The 19095-nt window shown below is 42.2% G+C and overlaps 1 protein-coding gene across 4 annotated transcripts in view; it reads right to left on the bottom strand.

Moving 5' to 3' along the window:
- Positions 1-19095, bottom strand: part of CLIP1 (CAP-Gly domain containing linker protein 1) — a 116692-nt gene that overhangs the window by 80142 nt on the left and 17455 nt on the right. For all 4 annotated transcript variants that reach the window (XM_070769483.1, XM_070769480.1, XM_070769481.1 and 1 more), the window contains exon 2: positions 3621-3815. In XM_070769483.1, coding sequence (XP_070625584.1) covers positions 3621-3705 — 85 coding nt within the window. In that variant the 5' untranslated portion in view covers positions 3706-3815. The remainder of the gene's footprint in view (positions 1-3620; positions 3816-19095) is intronic.

Genomic DNA, 19095 nt, shown 5'->3' with positions numbered 1-19095 from the left:
TAGATTGCTGCTAAGTCACTTCAGTCATGTCCAACTCTGTGCGACCCCATAGACGGCAGCCCACCAGGCTCCCCCGTCCCTGGGATTCTCCAGGCAAGAACACTGGAGTGGGTTGCCATTTCCTTCTCCAATGCATGAAAGCGAAAAGTGAAAGTGAAGTTGCTCAGTTGTATCCTACTCTTAGCGACCCCATGGACTGCAGCCTACCAGGCTCCTCCGTCCATGGGATTTTCCAGGCTCAAGAGTACTGGAGAGGGGTGCCATTGCCTTCTCCTGAAATTTAGATTGGAAGAAGTCAAAAACAAGGGGGAAAAATGTAGTCCTTTTCCCAGAATTTATAACATAGGTCTGATTTTATTGTTTCCCCATATTCTGTACAACATGAGTGAACTCAGACCCATTGAAATGGACTCTATTCCCCCATTTGAAAGGTCACCTAAAATTGACAGGACTAGGCCAATAGTCACAACAGAGATTCTCAATTAACTTGACACAGGAGGAGATTTAGTGCTGGAGTCCCCACCGTCACTGTTTCAAGACCATTCTTTTGCTAGCAGAGGTGGAAGTCCCAGGAAGGAAGAAAAGAGAGCCAGACTCCCTGTGAAAGCAAGATGACTTTGCAAACTCTGCTGCTGCTAAGTCGATTCAGTCATGTCCGACTCTGTGCGACCCCATAAACGGCAGCCCACCAGGCTCCCCCGTCCCTGGGATTCTCCAGGTAAGAACACTGGAGTGGGTTGCCATTTCCTTGAAAACTCTACCCAGTGGTAAAGACAGAGTTAAGATTTTGCCAGAAATGTGGTATTTCCACTAGGAATACATTCATGCATCCACCCAGCAACCACTGATTAAATATTTAGCGTGAACTGGCAAACAGAGCCTGAATTCTTAATGTCTGCCATTTACCGGGCATATCCTGATCTTAGGACGTTACATGACCCAAGTTTTTTTTAATCTGTAAAGGGGGAAAGTAGTGATATCTGTCTTGATGGTTTTTTTTTTTAACCCAAAATGAGAATTACATGGAATAATGTATTTATCCATGTTATACATCTTTTTTTAGTTCCAACCACTCCAGAACTAGTCCCAGGCACTGTTCTTCACTGGGAGACAAAGCAAAACAGTATAGTCCGTGCTTTCATAGAGCTCAGAGTCTAGAGGTAGAGAAGCAGACAGTTAAGAGACACACCAAGCCATTTCAGGTGGTCTAAGTGCTGTGGAAGAGATAACGCCTTTGGGTAGAACAGTCAGGGAAGGCCTCCTGGAGGAGGTGACATCTAGTCTGAGGTCTGATCAGCAGGAATGAATCACACAAAGCCTGGGGAGCAGAGTGGCCTGGCTGGCTGAGAGTGGGTACTGAGCATCTGAGCATCTCTTTACCCTACATAGAAAGGGAGACTGGAGTTTCCATTTGTGGAGGGTTTTTATTGTTGTTTTTTTTAGAAGACAGTGGGTGCTCTCAGATAGAACAGATAATAATCTGCCAAAGACAGGGGCTAGTTTATTTTTTTTTAAGAGTTAGTGCTAGCTTTGTACATCAACGTGTCCATGGAGCCTGGTATGCTAGAGTCCATGGGGTGCCAAAGTGTCGGACACAACTGAGCGACTTCACTTTGACTTTCACTTTGTACATCAACAATCATTCTTCAGAGTGTGGCAAGCATGAATTTCTGAAAAACCATCTTCATAAAAGTGTCTTGAATTCCTTGGCAATGACTTCCTTTCAAGCATATAAGTTTTAGTCTTAATAAGCTACTTTAATCTCATGTGTGCCAAGGAAGGGGAAACCAAGTTGAATTACATATGATCTGTGGATTCAAGGACTCTATATGCTAAAAGGTGTGCACAAAAAATATTAAAAGTGAAAAAGACAATTCTAACAGGGGTTAAGTATAACAGTGGATGGCTTCATAGAAGGTTTGGCATTTGAAGGGGTCTTAAAAGAGGAAAGATTTTGGGGAGAAGAAGGGGATGCCAAAATTAGAACTGATTTCCACAAGGCTAAATAGCCCTGAAATAAGTCCATTTCTTCATAATCCTTTGCCTTATTAGTAAAGCTTTCTTTTTATGGCCTCTCTGAAAAGAACCAGGTTTTATCCTGATACATACAATGTAAAGAACTCACCATCTCTAATTAGTCAATACTTACTGAGCTCCTGTTACATGCCAGGAAATTTTCTAGGTGTGTAGATGGAATACAGCAGTGGGGGGAAAAAAACAAACACAAAGATTCCTTTCCTCAAGGAAGCCCAATGAATGTCTTTATGAAAGAATTTGAAAAAACAATGTTGGACTTAATAGATTATGGTGGGCACCTGTCTAGAATGGCTGAAAACCTAAGATTTAGATTTAATAGTACATAAATCACATAAAAAGATGACAAAAGCAAGCATCAGATGTCCTCTCCTCCTGCCTCTCTGATCATTATGGGATATAAGTGGAAATGGTAGAGGAGGAGATGGAGAACAGATGAGAAACAGGTTTCTGCTGCTGCTAAGTCACTTCAGTCGTGTCCAACTCTGTGTGATCCCATAGATGGCAGCCCACCAGGCTTCCCTGTCCCTGGGATTCTCCAGGCAAGAACACTGGAGTGGGTTGCCATTTCCTTCTCCAATGCATGGAAGTGAACAGTGAAAGTGAAGTCGCTCAGTTGTGTCTGACTCCTAGCGACCCCATGGACTGCAGCCTACCAGGCTCCTCCATCCATGGGATTTGCCAGGCAAGAGTACTGGCGTGGGGTGCCATTGCCTTCTCCAGGTTGCTAAAGATATTCAAAGGCGCAGGTTCATCTATAAACTGGCACAGGCCTCCCTCATGAGCCAGACTTGAGCCACTGTAGTACCTGCTCCCTGATGACAATGGCCAATTTCGGGTCAATGACTGTCATCGTATCTTTTAAGTCTGACTAGTCTTTGCTTTCTCTACATATCCCTAAACCCCGAGGAGAAAGGTCCTGATGGGCTCAGGAAGATACATGGGGAAGAAAACTGAAGAAATACTTTAACACTGTCAGGATCAAATACTGAAGTTAGCTTGACAATTATTTCAGCACCGGTGTACCAGGGGTCCCTAACCTCTGGGCCCAAACGAGTGCCTCCTGTCAGATCAGCAGCAGCGTTAGATTAGGAATAAAGTGCACAATAAACATAATGCACTTGAATCATCCCCAAACCCTCCACAAGTGTGTGAAAAAACTGTCTTCCATGAAATCAGTCGCTGGTGCCAAAAAGGTTGGGACTGCTGCCTTACACTGAAGAAATGAAATTAAGATAGACTCTTCATTGAATAAGACTTCTAGAGAGAAAGTTTGGAACTTCCCTGGTGCTCCAGTGGTTAAGACTCCATGCTCCCAATGCAGGGGGCCAGGGTTCAATTCCTGGTCAGGGAACTAGATTCCACATGCCACAACTAAGACCCAGTACAACTAAACAATATATTTTTTAAAAGACTTCTAGATACAAAATTCTATGTCTTTTAATTGAAACTTTTTCAAGTATTTTCAAGAATACGAAGTTCTATAAAGACTGTCTTCTTACATTTTTCAAATCAAGACTTTCAAATAGAAGTCTTCATATCAGATTAAACTGTACTTGCTGTTAAAGAGAAACATAAAGTATTACCAGCAGCAGGCGTCTTCAAGGCTGTGCTTCCAGGCTTCAGAATCTTGGTGGGGGCCTTAAGCCCGCTTGGTTTTAGCATACTCATTGTCTTCTGTGTGTCAGAGCTGCTTCTCCTCTGCCTGTTGCCACTATCTTTCCCCAGTCATGGATACAACTGTGGGTGATTCTATAGTGAAGTCAGTCTCTGGGTTAAGTCTGCAAAGAGATAAACAGAAAAAGAAGTTTAGAATCTAGAGAAAGAAAATAGAAACAATTATGGAAAGCAGCTTTCACAACCTAAACTCTCCCTTATGTCTCCACAATGAACATAAGAACCTAGAAAACTCTAGATATCAAAAAGATTGAAGATGCTGGAACTTCCTGGTGGTCCAGTGGCTGAGACTCCACGCCCTCAATGCAGAGCTTGGCGTGGGTTCAATCCTTGGTCAGGGAACTAGATCCCACAAGTTGAAACTAGGAGTTCACAATCTACAACTAAAGATCCCTAAGCAAACAAAAATAAATATTTTTTAAAAGTCTTTTAGAAAAATGAAGATGCTGTTGAAATAGGTTTAAAAGCAATTTACTATCCTAAAGACAGGAAGCTAAGGCTGGTAATATGCTCACTTTTCTTTATAGCATCTAATAATACCAGTTCAGTACACTGCCCAAAAACCACATAACCCATAAAGAGGTTCAGAAAAATGCCCACCAGACTCAACAGAGTTAGCTTTCAATTTTCACTTCATTCATTTCTATGTTGCTTAAGATTTATGATCACAAGCCTATAATAACTATATATAGATTAATCCACAGAAATATATAATAACTCAATATAAAACCATATATATGTTAAATGAGAGAGGGGGTTCAATGGCAAACTCTGTAAGAAGAAAGCCGTATCTAGAAAGTACTAAAGGAAAATTGTCTTTATTCTGTTTATAGAAACACAATCATCTGATTTAGTCAAGACCAAGTACGAATCTACAACTTTTGGGCTCATGCAAAACTGTAATTTGCTCTTTAAGAGTGAAGGAAGACCTTTGGATTTTGGAATAGGGAAAAATATTTCTAGACATAATACCTAAGAAAACAGAATTCAAAGAGAAAAAATGCTATTTACTAACACTCTCTCAAATGTTTGCCTTCCGTGCTTTTTAATTTTTTTTTCCTGCTAGTCGAGTTTGGGTGACGAAGCACAGACCTCACTCTCTCTTTCACAAGCAATTCGGAGCATCAGTAAACAACATGGCCAGGGCTGACAGAGGTGCTGCTCTGGCCCCTTCGTCCCTGTGGTGGGTTGAATGGCAGCCTCCCCAAAAGATATATCCATCTGGGAATTCCCTGGTGGCTCAGTGGCACAAGCCTACATTAACTATAGGCTAACACTAACTATATTAGCCTATATTAATGGTGGGACTCCATGCTCTCACTGCCGAAGGCCCGGGTTTGATCCCTGGTTGGGGAACTAAGATCCCACAAGCCATGAGGCTAAAAAAAAGGAAAGGAAAATCTGTTGATCAAAAGAGATATCCATCTGGAATCTGTGAACAGACCTTGAGGTGAGCGCCTCCTGGATGACCTGCATGCCCTAAACCTGAGGTCCAGTGTCCTAATTAGAAGAGAAGAGCACAGAGGAGACAGCCAGGTGAAGATGGAGGCAGGGATTACAGCCGAGTGTCTACAAGCCAAGGGTGGCCAGCAGCCACAGAAAGCTAAGAGAAAAGCCTGAGATGGATTCCCTGAGATGGATTCTCCCTCAGAGCTCCAGAAGGAACCTACCCTGGCGACACCATGGTTTCGGACATTTGGCCTCCAGAGCTGTGACAGAACAGATTTAAGCCACCAGGTTGGTGGTTGCTTGCTATGGCAGACGGAAACTAATACAGCCATGTATGTTTTTCTGTTCAAAGCTCATCAGACTGAATGGAAATCAAGCCAAGACAGGAGCGTCATTAGGTTCACTCTGCAGACTTCCCATGGTTCTCAAGAGGGTTCAAAATGTCACAAAAGTGGCTTTTTTTTTTTTAAGTCAAAGGTAAATTGTGTGGTTTGGGAGAAGATTGTGATTAACAGATACAGAACTGCTGTGAATCTGAAGACGGTGATTGCCTATTCTGACTATTAATACAGAATTCCCAGGTTCCTTAGTATCACCACCACCACCACCGCTGCCAGGACCGTGGCAGTGGGCTGGGAGTCTCTGCACCAGGTCGGGTGGTTCTGACTCAGATTTGAAACCATGTGCTTTACTGCTAGATCCTCACCACCCACAGTCGGTCAGATGCAAGCAGAGGTACCTGCTCCTGCTCCTGCCTTAGACAGATGGAAGGGTTTGGCTGAGTCTCCTCTAGCCCAGGGGTCTCCAACCCACCAGGACACAGACTGGTTCCTCTGAGGAACCAGGCTGCACAGGAGGTGAGCAGCGGGTGAGCAAGTGAAGCTTCATCTGTATTAACAGCCGCTCCCCATTGCTCATATTACCTCCTGAGCTTAGGAAAACAAGCTCAGGGTTCCCACTGATTCTGCATTATGGTGAGCTAATTATTCAATTATATATCACAACGTCATAATAATAAAGTGCACAATAAATGGAATGCACTTGAATCATCCTGAAACTATCTCCCACCCCAACCCGCTCCCTGGAAAAATTCTTCCATGAAACTGGTCCCTGGTGCCAAAAAGCTTGTTTGCACGTGCAAAAATGTTTGAGGAGGATGGGGATAAGCTAAGTGCAGAGAGTACCAAGGGGTCTGTGTCTTGCCAACTCTTCACCCTGGTCCAACATCATAAAGTGATGACGATCAGGTAGGGAAGGACAGAACAGATGGAGGAGGCACAAAAGTCCTGGAAAAGCTATTATAGTGTTAAGAAGAGAGGATGAAGTACTCCTTAAAATATTTCACTCAGGCGCAACAGTGAATTCTTGAGCTCACATCAAGCGCTCCTCCCTAAAGAGAAATTCTGAAAACCTCCACAGTAAGTGACTGGGTCAGCCTCAGCCAGTTTCAAACCTTGCAGCTCAACACTCTAAGCTCACAAAACGCTGCCCCCTAAAAGCCTTGACCCAAGAAACAGAGGCGTGTTTTTATCAGGAACCTAAGAATGGTCATAAACTCGGGGTCTTTTAGTCTTCTGTTGTCTGATCTTTGTGCCTCTGGCTCTCAGTCCATCTGAGCCACTTGAATCCCAAAGCAGGGGAACTGTGACCAAGATTTAATGAAGGAGAAAAATCTATGTCTCAATAAGAGAATTAGGAGGAACATCACCAATGTTGGCTTTTAAATCTTCCAATTTAGGTTTCTTTTTCATGCATTATTAATGAATGCCATGTCAGGCTTGCTTTTGGGGAAAAAAAATCAATTCACTGAGAAAGAAAAGATCAAAGTTCTTGGTCATGGTACCCACAAAATGTAATGACCCAGAAACAATTGCTCTGCACAATGTTTCAAGGTCAGTCAATGTCATACTGAAATGAATCAATTCCAAAACACATGCAAAAAGAAGAGAGATGTACTTGCCTCACTAATACATTGAGAATATTTGAAATTCTGATGCTTATGGTCACTTAATCAAGAAATTTGGATCTAAGGTAAGACCCCCTCTACCCTCCCAACATGTGAAGACCACAACACCAGAATATTATCATTTAGCAATAAATGTTATCCTTATTATTGCAGTTGAGCCTTATAATACTATGACGTGTGTGTATGCGTGCTCAGTCATGTTCCACTCTTCTGAGACCCCATGGACGGCAGGCCCACGAGGCTCCTCTGTACACGGGATTTTCCAGGCATGAGTACTGGAGCAGGTTGCCATTTCCTACTCCAGGGGATCTTCCCGAACCAACGATGAAACCCTTGTCTCCTATATTGCCTGCATTGGCAGGAGGATCCCTTATTGCTGAGGCACCTGGGAAGCCCAGTTATTTTCTTTTTTTTTTTTAATTTATTTATTTTGGCTGCGCTGGGTCTTAGTTGCAGCTCGAGGGATCTTTGTTGCAGCACATGGGATCTAGTTCCCCAACTGGGGAACTATGGTTACTCAGACTTTGTATCCTGCAGCTATTTCCTTAAAAATGAATCATGTGAGCCTGTCACTTCAAGGAAAACAACTATTTGTTGACAAATAAAATTCAAGTTATTCACACATCCTCTGTGAACCTGAGAGTGTCTCAATACTACAGGTTTTTCTCATGAGATAGACAATACTAACAAATATAATTATATTGTATAAATGAAATGTGCCAATATTTGCAAGATCTCATAACTCAGTCAATTTTTTTCCAACCAACAATGTATAATATTACAAAATCACATTCATTCAAAGCACAAATTAGACCAGTGGATTTTTATGTAATGATAGAAGTTCATTCATACAGTTTGAGATTTCACCTTTAAGAAACTACAACCTCTCAAGTTTTTGGAGAAGTATTAAAAGAAAAAAATCCATACGTACCTGAAAATGCTTTGCCTTTCCTATAAATCTGGGTAAGGCCAATTTTATTCATAGACTTCAACCAAAATAACGTATCACTACAGTTCAAATGCAGGAGTTGTCTTTTACTAAGCTTGTCTTCTGTTAAAGCCAGTCATTTAGAGATTGGCAAGAACGTGAAACAATGCCATCTTGTCATTCATTCTTTTTTTACTTTAGAAAATAGTTATTTTTCATTAAAGACATATAACATGTTAGTGGGCTTATTATTTCTGCTGCTGCTGCTAAGTTGCTTCAGTCGTGTCCGACTCTGTGCGACCCCATTGACGGAAGCCCACCAGGCTCCCCCGTCCCTGGGATTCTCCAGGCAAGAACACTGGAGTGGGTTGCCACTTCCTTCTCCAGTTATTTCTAATGATTAATAAATATTAATAAATATTTATTTAAAATATTTTCAGTTTTAATTTCTAATATGGGAAATATCAAAAGATAAAACCAATATAAATGAAAACTCTTTGGAGACCTCAATTATTTTTAAGGATATACAGGGGTCCTGAGGAAAAAAACATTTGAGAACTGCTACTGTAAGCATTTTTGCTTTACATTTTGAGCCACAGAGGGCTTCCCAGTTCCAAAGGGCTTCCAGAAGCATGTGCTTCTCCTTCAGATCATTTTTAGATCTGGAAGTCAAGTTAACAAGTACAGGGTTTACTACTGTATTACCTGCATTATTACAGCACTGTGCTAGGGGCTGAGTGATGGAAGAAGCCTGAACCTGCAATCTATACAAGACCAGATGTAGGTACGGAAAGCAACGTGAACACAATGACACATTGACATTGGGGTATCTGTATACATAAGACGGACATTTCTCTAAGGCAGACATCAGATGGAATGGAGCTATCAGCACTTTTCAAAATGTGCAGCGGCAGCAGCATCTCCTGGGAACTTGCTAGAAATGCAAATTATTTGGGATCTTCCCCAAACCTACTGAAACGAACTCTAGGGGTGGGGCCGGCTATCTGCATTCCAAGCCTTTCAGATAGTTCTGAGGCTAACGTCTGAGAAACACTGCTGAACAACTGATAAGATCAGAGGTTCATTTTCTCAATTACACACACATGAATCACCCACGTGACCGATTTGGCAACTATCCCTACAGAAGTCTTGGTGCTTTCACTCGATGCTTTTGTTTCAGCTTTTTCACTCAGTCTTGAAAGCACTTTCCAAGCCTGGTAGTTTGGTGGTTCAGTTGCTAGGTGGTGTCCAACTCTGCAACAACCCCCTGGACTGTGGCCCACTAGGCTGCTCTGTCCATGGATTTCCCAGGCAAGAACACTGGAGAGGGCTGCCACTTCTTTCTCTATTTCCAAGCCTACTTATTTTCATCTGCTGAAACCCTACGCAAGGGCCAGATAGGGATGCAGCTGCCCCACAAAACCTTTCACCAATGAAAATGTGTTCATCCTTCAGTCTCCCATAGAACTAAGTCTGTATCTCTTTCCTATCACCTAGCACACCGAGCTGGGTCTATATGGCCATAGGGTCTGTGTGTGTATGTGTTTAGACATTAGACTCTCGGAGACCCCATGGACTACAGCCCGCCAGACTCTGTCCATAGAATTTTCTAGGCAAGAATACTGGAGCAGGTTGCCATTTCCTACTCCAGGGGATCTTTCCGACCAGGCAACGAACTTGTATCCCCAGCGTTTCCTTCACTGGCAGGCAGATGCTTTACCACTGAGCCACCTATGAAGCCCCCTAGAGATTCTACCAGATTAAACACACCCTGGGGGGGGATGAAACCGTATTTTAGTCATCTTTATATCCCTAGTTGTACTTTATAAACAAAGCTGACTATACAAAAACGAGAAAAATACTCTGAATTGTTTAAATGAGTTAACAAACCAGTTGGGACGTACCCAATATTTTAAAAAGTTATTTTTGGTGCTTGCTACAGGTGACAGAACAACATATAACACAGGCCCAAGCTCAAGAATTTACGATGCAGTTGGAGAGAAAAGACCCACAAATATATAATAATTAAAAATAAAATGCCACTCATGAGAAATACCAAACTATGGGATGTGATGGTCCTAAAAGTGTCTTAGAAGATGCAAAGGTGGAGTGGACTGTGCAGAGAGAAAAGACTTCAGGGACAAGGCAGAATTTGAGGGGGTGGCGGTCAGCAACAGTGTTGGATAGGTGTTGGCCGTCAGGATTTTTTTTTTTTTTTTTAAGGCAGAGAGAAACAATTTCAGAAAAGAAACGAGGGAGGAAGAAAGGTATGGAGCGTGTGAATAAGATGCTCAGTATGGCAAACCTTAGAAGATTCTTGTAAGAAATCAATTTAGAGAGTTAAATAGGAAAGAGACTTGAAAGAGTTTTAGAGGAAATTCCTTGGTGATCCAGTGCTTAGGACTCAGATTTCACTGCTGTGGCCTGGGTTCAGTCCCTGGTTGGGGAACTAAGATCCCACAAGCCACGCAGTGCGGCAGGGTAGGGCAGGGGGATTCTCTTTTTTTAATCTACTGGTCCAAAGATTAAAGATCTTTGGGAAAGACTAGAGATCTCTTCAAGAAAATTAGAGATACCAAGGGAACATTTTATGCAAAGATGGGCTCGATAAAGGACAAAAATGGTATGGACCTAACAGAAGCAGAAGATATTAAGAAGAGGTGGCAAGAATACACAGAAGAATTGTACAAAAAAGAGCTTCACGACCCAGGTAATCACGATGGTGTGATCACTCACCTAGAGCCAGACATCCTGGAATGTGAAGTCAAGTGGGCCTTAGAAAGCATCACTACAAACAAAGTTAGTGGAGGTGATGGAATTCCAGTGGAGCTATTTCAAATCCTGAAAGATGATGCTGTGAAAGTGCTGCACTCAATATGCCAGCAAATTTGGAAAACTCATCAGTGGCCACAGGACTGGAAAAGGTCTGTTTTCATTCCAATCCCAAAGAAAGGCAAAGCCAAAGAATGCTCAAACTACCACAATATTGCACTCATCTCACACACTAGTAAAGTAATACTCAAAATTCTCCAAGCCAGGCTTCAGCAATACGTGAATCGTGAACTTCCTGATGTTCAAGCTGGTTTTAGAAAAGGCAGAGGAACCAGAGATCAAATTGCCAACATCTGCTGGATCATCGAAAAAAAGAGTTCCAGAAAAACATCTGTTTCTGCTTTATTGACTATGCCAAAGCCTTTGACTGTGTGGATCACAATAAACTGTGGAAAATTCTGAAAGAGATGGGAATACCAGACCACCTGACCTGCCTCTTGAGAAATCTGTATGCAGGTCAGGAAGCAACAGTTAGAACTGGACATGGAACAACAGACTGGTTCCAAATAGGACAAGGAGTACGTCAAGGCTGTATATTGTCACCCTGCTTATTTAACTTAAATGCAGAGTACATCATGAGAAACGCTGGGCTGGAGGAAGCACAAGCTGGAATCAAGATTGCCAGGAGAAATATCAATAACCTCAGACATGCAGATCATACCTTATGGCAGAAAGTGAAGAGGAACTAAAAAGCCTCTTGATGAAAGTGAAAGAGGAGAGTGAAAAAGTTGGCTTAAAGCTCAACATTCAGAAAACTAAGATCATGGCATCTGGTCCCATCACTTCATGGGAAATAGATGGGGAAACAGTGGAAACAGTGGCAGACTTTATTTTGGGGGGCTCCAAAATCACTACAGATGGTGACTGCAGCCATGAAATTAAAAGACACTTACTCCTTGGAAGGAAAGTTATGAACAACCTAGACAGCATATTGAAAAGCAGAGACATTACTTTGCCAACAAAGGTCCATCTAGTCAAGGCTATGGTTTTTCCTGTGGTCATGTATGGATGTGAGAGTTGGACTGTGAAGAAAGCTGAGTGCCGAAGAATTGATGCTTTTGAACTGTGGTGTTGGAGAAGACTCTTGAGAGTCCCTTGGACTGCAAGGAGATCCAACCAGTCCATTCTAAAGGAGATCAGTCCTGGGTGTTCATTGGAAGGACTGATGCTGAAGCTGAAACTGCAATACGTTGGCCACCTCATGACTCATTGGAAAAGACCCTGATGCTGGGAGGGATTGGGGGCAGGAGGAGAAGGGGACGACAGAGGATGAGATGGTTGGATGGCATCACCGACTCGATGGACATGAGTTTGAGTGAACTCCGGGAGTTGGTGATGGACAGGCCTGGCGTGCTGCGATTCATGGGGTCGCAAAGAGTCGGACACTTCTGAGCGACTGAACTGAACTGAACTGACTGAACTGGTCCAAAACGAAAAGATGTCTACAGTTTCCCTTCAGGCCTTACATTTATTTCATTTGTTCCTTTCATTATCTTAACCTAACCACCATTACCAAGCAAAGATTTTAACTGACAGTTGGCAACCTCTTTTCCAGGGACATGTCGAATTTTCATTCATTCCAGCCATGGGTGCTGGTAACAGATCGGGGCTGGCTGCTGAGACAGGTCTTAATCAGCAGGGAAGAACCATGAGCATCAAAAGACAATGATTAAACTGCAAACATAAAGAAAGCTTCTCATCTAAAACCCTTCGGATAATACCTTAGCCAGGATAAACTTGGGAGAGGCTATAAAGATTAGTATCACTGAATACAAATGACAAATTCCAGACTTTACTACTTTACACACTGCAGGAGGGGAGGGGGATCAGATATTTCACAAGCTACTGTGGCTTGATAAACTTTTGGTTTCTTACCACAAGCTGCTCACCCTAGTTTATAAGTCTAGCAGGAAGCTAAATACTCTAGGTCTGTACTCTCCAATACAGTAGCCACTAGCCACCTGCACTGTTTAAATTCTTTTAAAATGAAATCAAGTTAAAAATTCAGTTCCTCCGTCACACCAGCCACATTTCAAGTGCTCGACAGCCTCAATGCAACATGCAGAATAATTTCCAGCGCCATTAAGTTCTATCGGCACTGCTGTAGAACCACCTCCATCCAAGGACCATCTATGTGCCAAATAGTGTCCTTCAAAGTAACCACCTGAGGAAACACTAAGTTTATTTGAATAATACTGCTTTGGTCAAAAATATTTTTAACTCTTCATTTAGAAATAACTTTAGAGACAGTTTTTAAGTTGCACCTTAATAGTGACCCAAGGCAATAGCGACCAACCATCTCAATGGCTCAATACTCTTCGTTGGACTTGGCTCTTAAAATTACGACTAGCTGTTTCCAAAACTTGAACCCAAAAACCTCAAAAATACAATGATGTGCAATTACTGAACAGAGCAAAAATGTATCCAAGGCACATGGGCCAATTCCAAGAGTTCCAAAAAGGGTTTCTGAACGGCTTATCACTATAATTAGTGAACAACGCCTCCCTAGATGAAACAACTGAAGTTCTGGTGTATTTTTTTCATTTATTTTTAAGTCTGTCACATTATTTTATTATCCCACTTTCCAAACTATAATATTGCAACACATACCACACACCAACCCCCAGAACCTTTTATTTATACCACTGAATGATGCCATGGTTCTAATATTTTTTCAAGCTAAAAACCATTTGTAAAATGTTTGTCTCTAGAACTTAACAGCTCACTTCTGAACAGTTAACAATAGCTACTATTTTGCTTGTATGCTTCTCAAACTCCAGACAGAGAAGAGAGATCTACTTCTGAGAACCAACTATGCAGCGGGGAGAAGGGCCCCAGGACACAGGCGGCTCAGCTGCAGAGTCCCTTGTGCCTCCCTCCTCACCGAAAGGTTTACATTTCCACCTAAAAACAGGAATCACTGTCGTCAAACATCAACACCAGAAGAACAGTTTTGTTTTGTTTCTGTGTAACCTACAGGTTTATTTTAAGAAGACAAAAAAGCCAGGCCTGAAATACACAAAAATTTTGAACTAGGTTAATAACCTGTGTTTGTGATTAACTCCAAGATCTGATCCAGATAATAAATACAAAAGGACAAGATATTTATTTCAGGGAAGCAAATAACCTTACAAGACCTAGCCTCTTTGGAATTTCTACAAAAGAAGTGTAGTATTGTATTTCTTGAGAATGTCAGCTTTACCTAAAGGTGGGATTTCAGAAAGAAGGGCTATTCTTCCACCCAACAAAAAAGAAATGTCTTCTACCCTCTATGAAGTCAAGGATTCCTATCCATTTGTCTAGTGTGTTAGATACTGGAAAATATCAGCAACTGGGGAAGTTTCATGAGATGAAAACAATGCCAGGACATAGACAGCATCTCAAATACCAGCTATTACTATTTCTAAGAATCCAAGCACCCCACTTTCCTCTCAAATAGAACCTCTCTCACTGCACATTACTGGACAGGAAATTACATACAAATCAGTCTCCCATTCTAAACAAGCAAGTTTTCAGAGGTTAAAGATACAGTTCAAGCTATAGCCTTCTCCAAACACAGAAAGAATTGCTGTAGTTCTTCCTTTTAGTAAGCAATTTAATAAGCAATCACTTATCACCTGCCTCGTAAATGTAAGAATATTGAAAACATCCAGATAAAAAATTTTTTTTTACTATAGTAAGGACAGTGGGTTAGTTATCAGGACTTTGAAAGGGAAAGAAAAAAAAAAAAAGACCCAGTAATGAAGCCCAAGTTTAAAGGTGACTCTACTGCCATCTAATACTTTATACAAGACACAGAGAGCTGGTACTGCTCCAACCGCCCCAGCAAACTGCCACAGTGCCATTTCAAGATGCCTCTGGGGACTTCCCTGGTGGCTCAGTGGTACAGAATTCACCTGTCAAGGCAGGGGACATGGGTTCGATCCCTGGTTTGGGAAGATCCCACATGTAGTGGGACAGCTGGGTCCATGCACCACAACTGCTGAGTCCACATGCCCCAGCTACCAAAGCCCATGTGCCTAGAGTCCATGCTCTGCAACAAGAGAAGCCACGGCAATGAGAAGCCCGCACACCAACAAGAGTAGCTCCTGCTTTCTGCAACTGGAGGAGGCCTGCACACAGAAATGAAGACCCAGCACAGCCATAAGTAAGTAAAAATAAATAAATAAATCTTTTTAAAAAAGACCCTCTGGGATCACCCCCCTGTACCCATCTGCAAACACCCACTACCATTTGGACTCCATCCCGGTTAACCCTTCCATGAAAGAGGTCTTGCAAAGCAAACAAAAATTCAAAAGTTAAAGATTCAGTTCTCCCTACGTTAGAATACATGCTGAAAGCACAGAAATGTTTACAACCGTGAACAGTGACCTAAAGCAGTTAAACAGGGGTTCCATATTGTACCCATAGATAAAACTGACTTCAAACTGGTGATTTCGGGGGTCTACAGCCTACAAGTACAGGACGACTCATTTCAAAAAGTTGTCTTGGGACTTCCCTAGTGGTCCAGTGGTTGAGACTCTGTGTTTCCAATGCAGAAGGGCAGGGTTCGATCCCTGATTAGGGAACTAGATCCCACGTGCCACAACTAAGATTCAGCAGTCAAATAATTAAAAAATAAAAAGTTGTGTTAAAGACATCCCAGTCCAAGAGACTCATCCAGCACATTTGGAAGGGAACACACCAAGTGAAGCTAAGAAAGGGCTCCTAGTCTCAAAGAATAAGTGTTTTGAGACTCTAGGTCGTATGTGTTTAGGAAAATAGGGCCATGTGACCGTTACAGAGGGGAAAAAATAGAGAACACAGAGAACAATCCTTTAAAAAGAGGTCTAGTCCAGAAACTGGGATGTTGAGTCTCTCAGATACTGACATGCTTTGCAGGGAGAAAAATGACAACAGCGACAGAATTTTGGCCACGTGATCTTTCAATTCAAACTCACGGAACCAAACTTAGAGAAAGGGTCCAATATCTACTTAAATAAAAAACAGCTGGGGGAGGGGCTTCCTTGGAGGTCCAGTGATTAAGACTCTGAGCTCCCACTGTAGAGGGCACAGGTTCGATTCCTGGGGTGCAACAACAACAAAAAAAGACAATTTTAAAAAAATAGGAGGGGTTAATTTATCAAGTGCTTAACACCCAACACACAGGAACACAGTTTCCTGAAGTTTTTGTCTGTTTAAAGAAAGACATTCTTTAGAAAATTCTATTATGTATTAACCCTTAGAGACTAGATTTCTGGGTATCTATGTGGACCAACACTTTTTCTTCCAACTCCAACTAAAACATGTTCAAAGAGCAAAGCGATACATTCAAAACCAAATGATGACAACTTCTCGATGGTGATATATCAGAATTCAGGCCTCCGGGTCATAAATAATTCATACCACTAACAAACAAGTCTAATCATTTCAAACTATTACTTGGCTGGTGCTATAGATATATTTCCACAGAACAAAAATTGTTATGTTTATTTGCAGGGAATGGGAAAACAGACAGTGAATTTCATAGCAAACAGAGCCACTGGTGAACCACATACCCATCCACACAGTTAAAATATTTCTGCTCTTCTTTTGCGTTTTGTTTTCATATGTCCTGCCAGAAGTGCTTTTAAAACGGTGATCTTCTTAAACATTATACACTCTTTTTCAATAAAATAGAGAGGGCCCAATGTCAACGTCTTTACTTTTTAATCTACTGAAGTTGCAGAAAAGTCAACACAAATCCAGCAAAAAGAGACAAACCGATACCTCATGATGTCTGTAGAATTGGGCCAGGCCTCAGCTCATATCCTGGCAGGAGCTGGGCAAATATTTTGAGCAATCCTGGCTGTGAGGTCATGATGCTGACATCACAAACAGGAACTCTGACGCTGGTCAGCCTCTAGGATGCCACCTCACCACGTTAAAGGAAAACCAGAAGGTTCTGGAGCCCTGAATCTGGAGCTGATAATTCAAAAAAAGTAACTTCTCCCAAGAAATTATCATCCTGTGAAAATTAAGCAACTCGTTCTCCACTACAGACCAGCACAGGCAACGCAGGTGAGCAGAGAACAGCACATCCCCCTAAGTTAAGGATTTAGCTCACTACCAGGCACATATTTTTATATACTTCAAGTTTGCAAGTTGTTATTTTGGTTCAGTTTCAAACACTTTCTCTTATTATTCTCTCCTGGGAAATTAAGCTATGTTTAAGAATTCTGAAAACCAAGGAGGAAGTAAATCATGAACTTAAAATGTCATCTTGGTCTCGCCACTCCACTACATCACTAACTTCACCAAGTCCAATATTTATTTATACTGATGGAGGCTTCTGATGTGTAAGCTAGAGGTTGATTTCACCAGGGCTTCCCTGGTGGTGCAGTGAATAAGAATCCGCTTGTCAGTGCAGGGTGCATGGGTTTGATCCCTGGTCCAGGAAGATTCCATATGTCAAGATTCCACATGTCAATCCACATGTCAACTGAGCCCACATGCCACGACAACCAAGCCAGCGCACTAGAGCCTGCGCTCCGCAACAAGAGAAGCCACCACAGTAAGAAGCCCGTGCACCGCAAGGAAGGGTGGCTCACGCCTGCCGCAACTAGAGAAAGCTTGTAGGCAGCAGTGAAGACCCAGCTCAGCCAAAAATTTCTAAACAAATAAAATTATTTTAAAAAATAATTTCCCTAGGGTATTTTCCTGACCCAGGATTCGAACCCGGGTCTCCCACATTGCAGGCAGATTCTTTACCATCTGAGCCACCAGGGAAGCCCTTAATATAAACAAGACTTAAAAAAAAAAAAAAGAAAAGAAAATGCCAGAAATACAAAGCCTCACCACAGTTCTGCACAGTGTCTCTTTGCTAAGAAAAGCCAAAATTGCCAGATTGTTGTCATTGTTGTGGTTCCCCACCACCCCAGGAGTTCTGGAATTTGCAACCCAGAACAAAGAAAGAACTAGTGACATTTTATTGTTATTTCTAAGTGGTTAAAGATTCTTAAATTGGAGGGAAATGTAACAAAGGATTAATAATCGTTATCTCCAGGTGATGGGATTACTGGTAGTTTTAATACCTTCTTTGTATTTTCTTGGGTTTCTCAAATTTTTATTTAATGAACAAATATAATTTTTTATACCTCCTTTGGATTTTCTTGGATTTCTCAAATTTTATTTAATGAACAGATATAATTACTTAAGCAGGAAAAACAATATTTTTTTGTTTTTTTGGCCAAGACACACAGCAAGTGGGATCTTAGTTCCTCAAACAGAGATTGAACCCACACCCTCTGCACTGGAAGTGCGGAGTCTTAACCACTGGACCACCAGGGAAGTTCCAGGAAAAAGATTTTTAATGACTTTTTTTGAGTCACAGTAAAATGGGCTGCTTCCTAAGGCCCACTTCCTAAGGCCCGCCTTGAAAGAAAAGTTATAACCAACCTAGACAGCATATTAAAAAGCACACACTACTTTGCCAACAAAGGTCCGTCTAGTCAAAGCTGTGGTTTTTCCAGTAGTCATGTATGGATGTGATAGCTGGACTATAAAGAAAGCTGAGCATTGAAGAACTGATGCTTTTGAACTATGCTGTTGGAGAAGACTAGTGACTAGAAACTCCAGTACTTTGCCCACCTGATTCGAAGAGCTGACTCATTGGGAAAGACCCTGATGCTGGGAAAGATTGAAGGCGGGAGGAGAAGGGGATGACAGAGGATAAAATGGTTGGATGGCATCACCACCTCAACGGACATGAGGTTGAATAAACTCTGGGAATTGGTGATAGACAGGGAAGCCTGGCGTGCTACAGTCCAAGGGGTCGCAAAGAGTCGGACACGATTGAGCAACTCAACTGAACTGAAAATGGGTTGCAGCCAGGGAGTGAGGAAGCAGACTCTAGTGTGCTGTGTGCACAGGAAAAAGAAATCAGCACACCAGGCCAGTGTAAGCAATACGAAGTGGGTACCCAGGCAGACAGGCTAGGTGTTTACCAAGCCTACTTCCTTCTCTTCCTGGAGTCACAGACCACATTTCCCAGCTCCCTCTGCAGCTCAGTGTGACCGCTGAGTCCCAGCCAATGGAAGGAGAGCAGGGCCTGCAATGTGTATACTTTTAGGCCTTCCCCATTAAATCTTCCCACTCTTGGCCCTTCCAGTGGCTTGATGGAGATGAGCAGGGCGACTTCAAAAGCATCGATGGAGGACACCGAAGAAGCCTGAATTCCTGCATCACTTTT

The sequence above is a fragment of the Bos indicus genome, chromosome 17, assembly GCF_029378745.1.
Source record: "Bos indicus isolate NIAB-ARS_2022 breed Sahiwal x Tharparkar chromosome 17, NIAB-ARS_B.indTharparkar_mat_pri_1.0, whole genome shotgun sequence".
NCBI classification, from domain to species: Eukaryota; Metazoa; Chordata; class Mammalia; order Artiodactyla; family Bovidae; genus Bos; species Bos indicus.
This window is presented reverse-complemented; position numbering and strand designations above follow the sequence as displayed.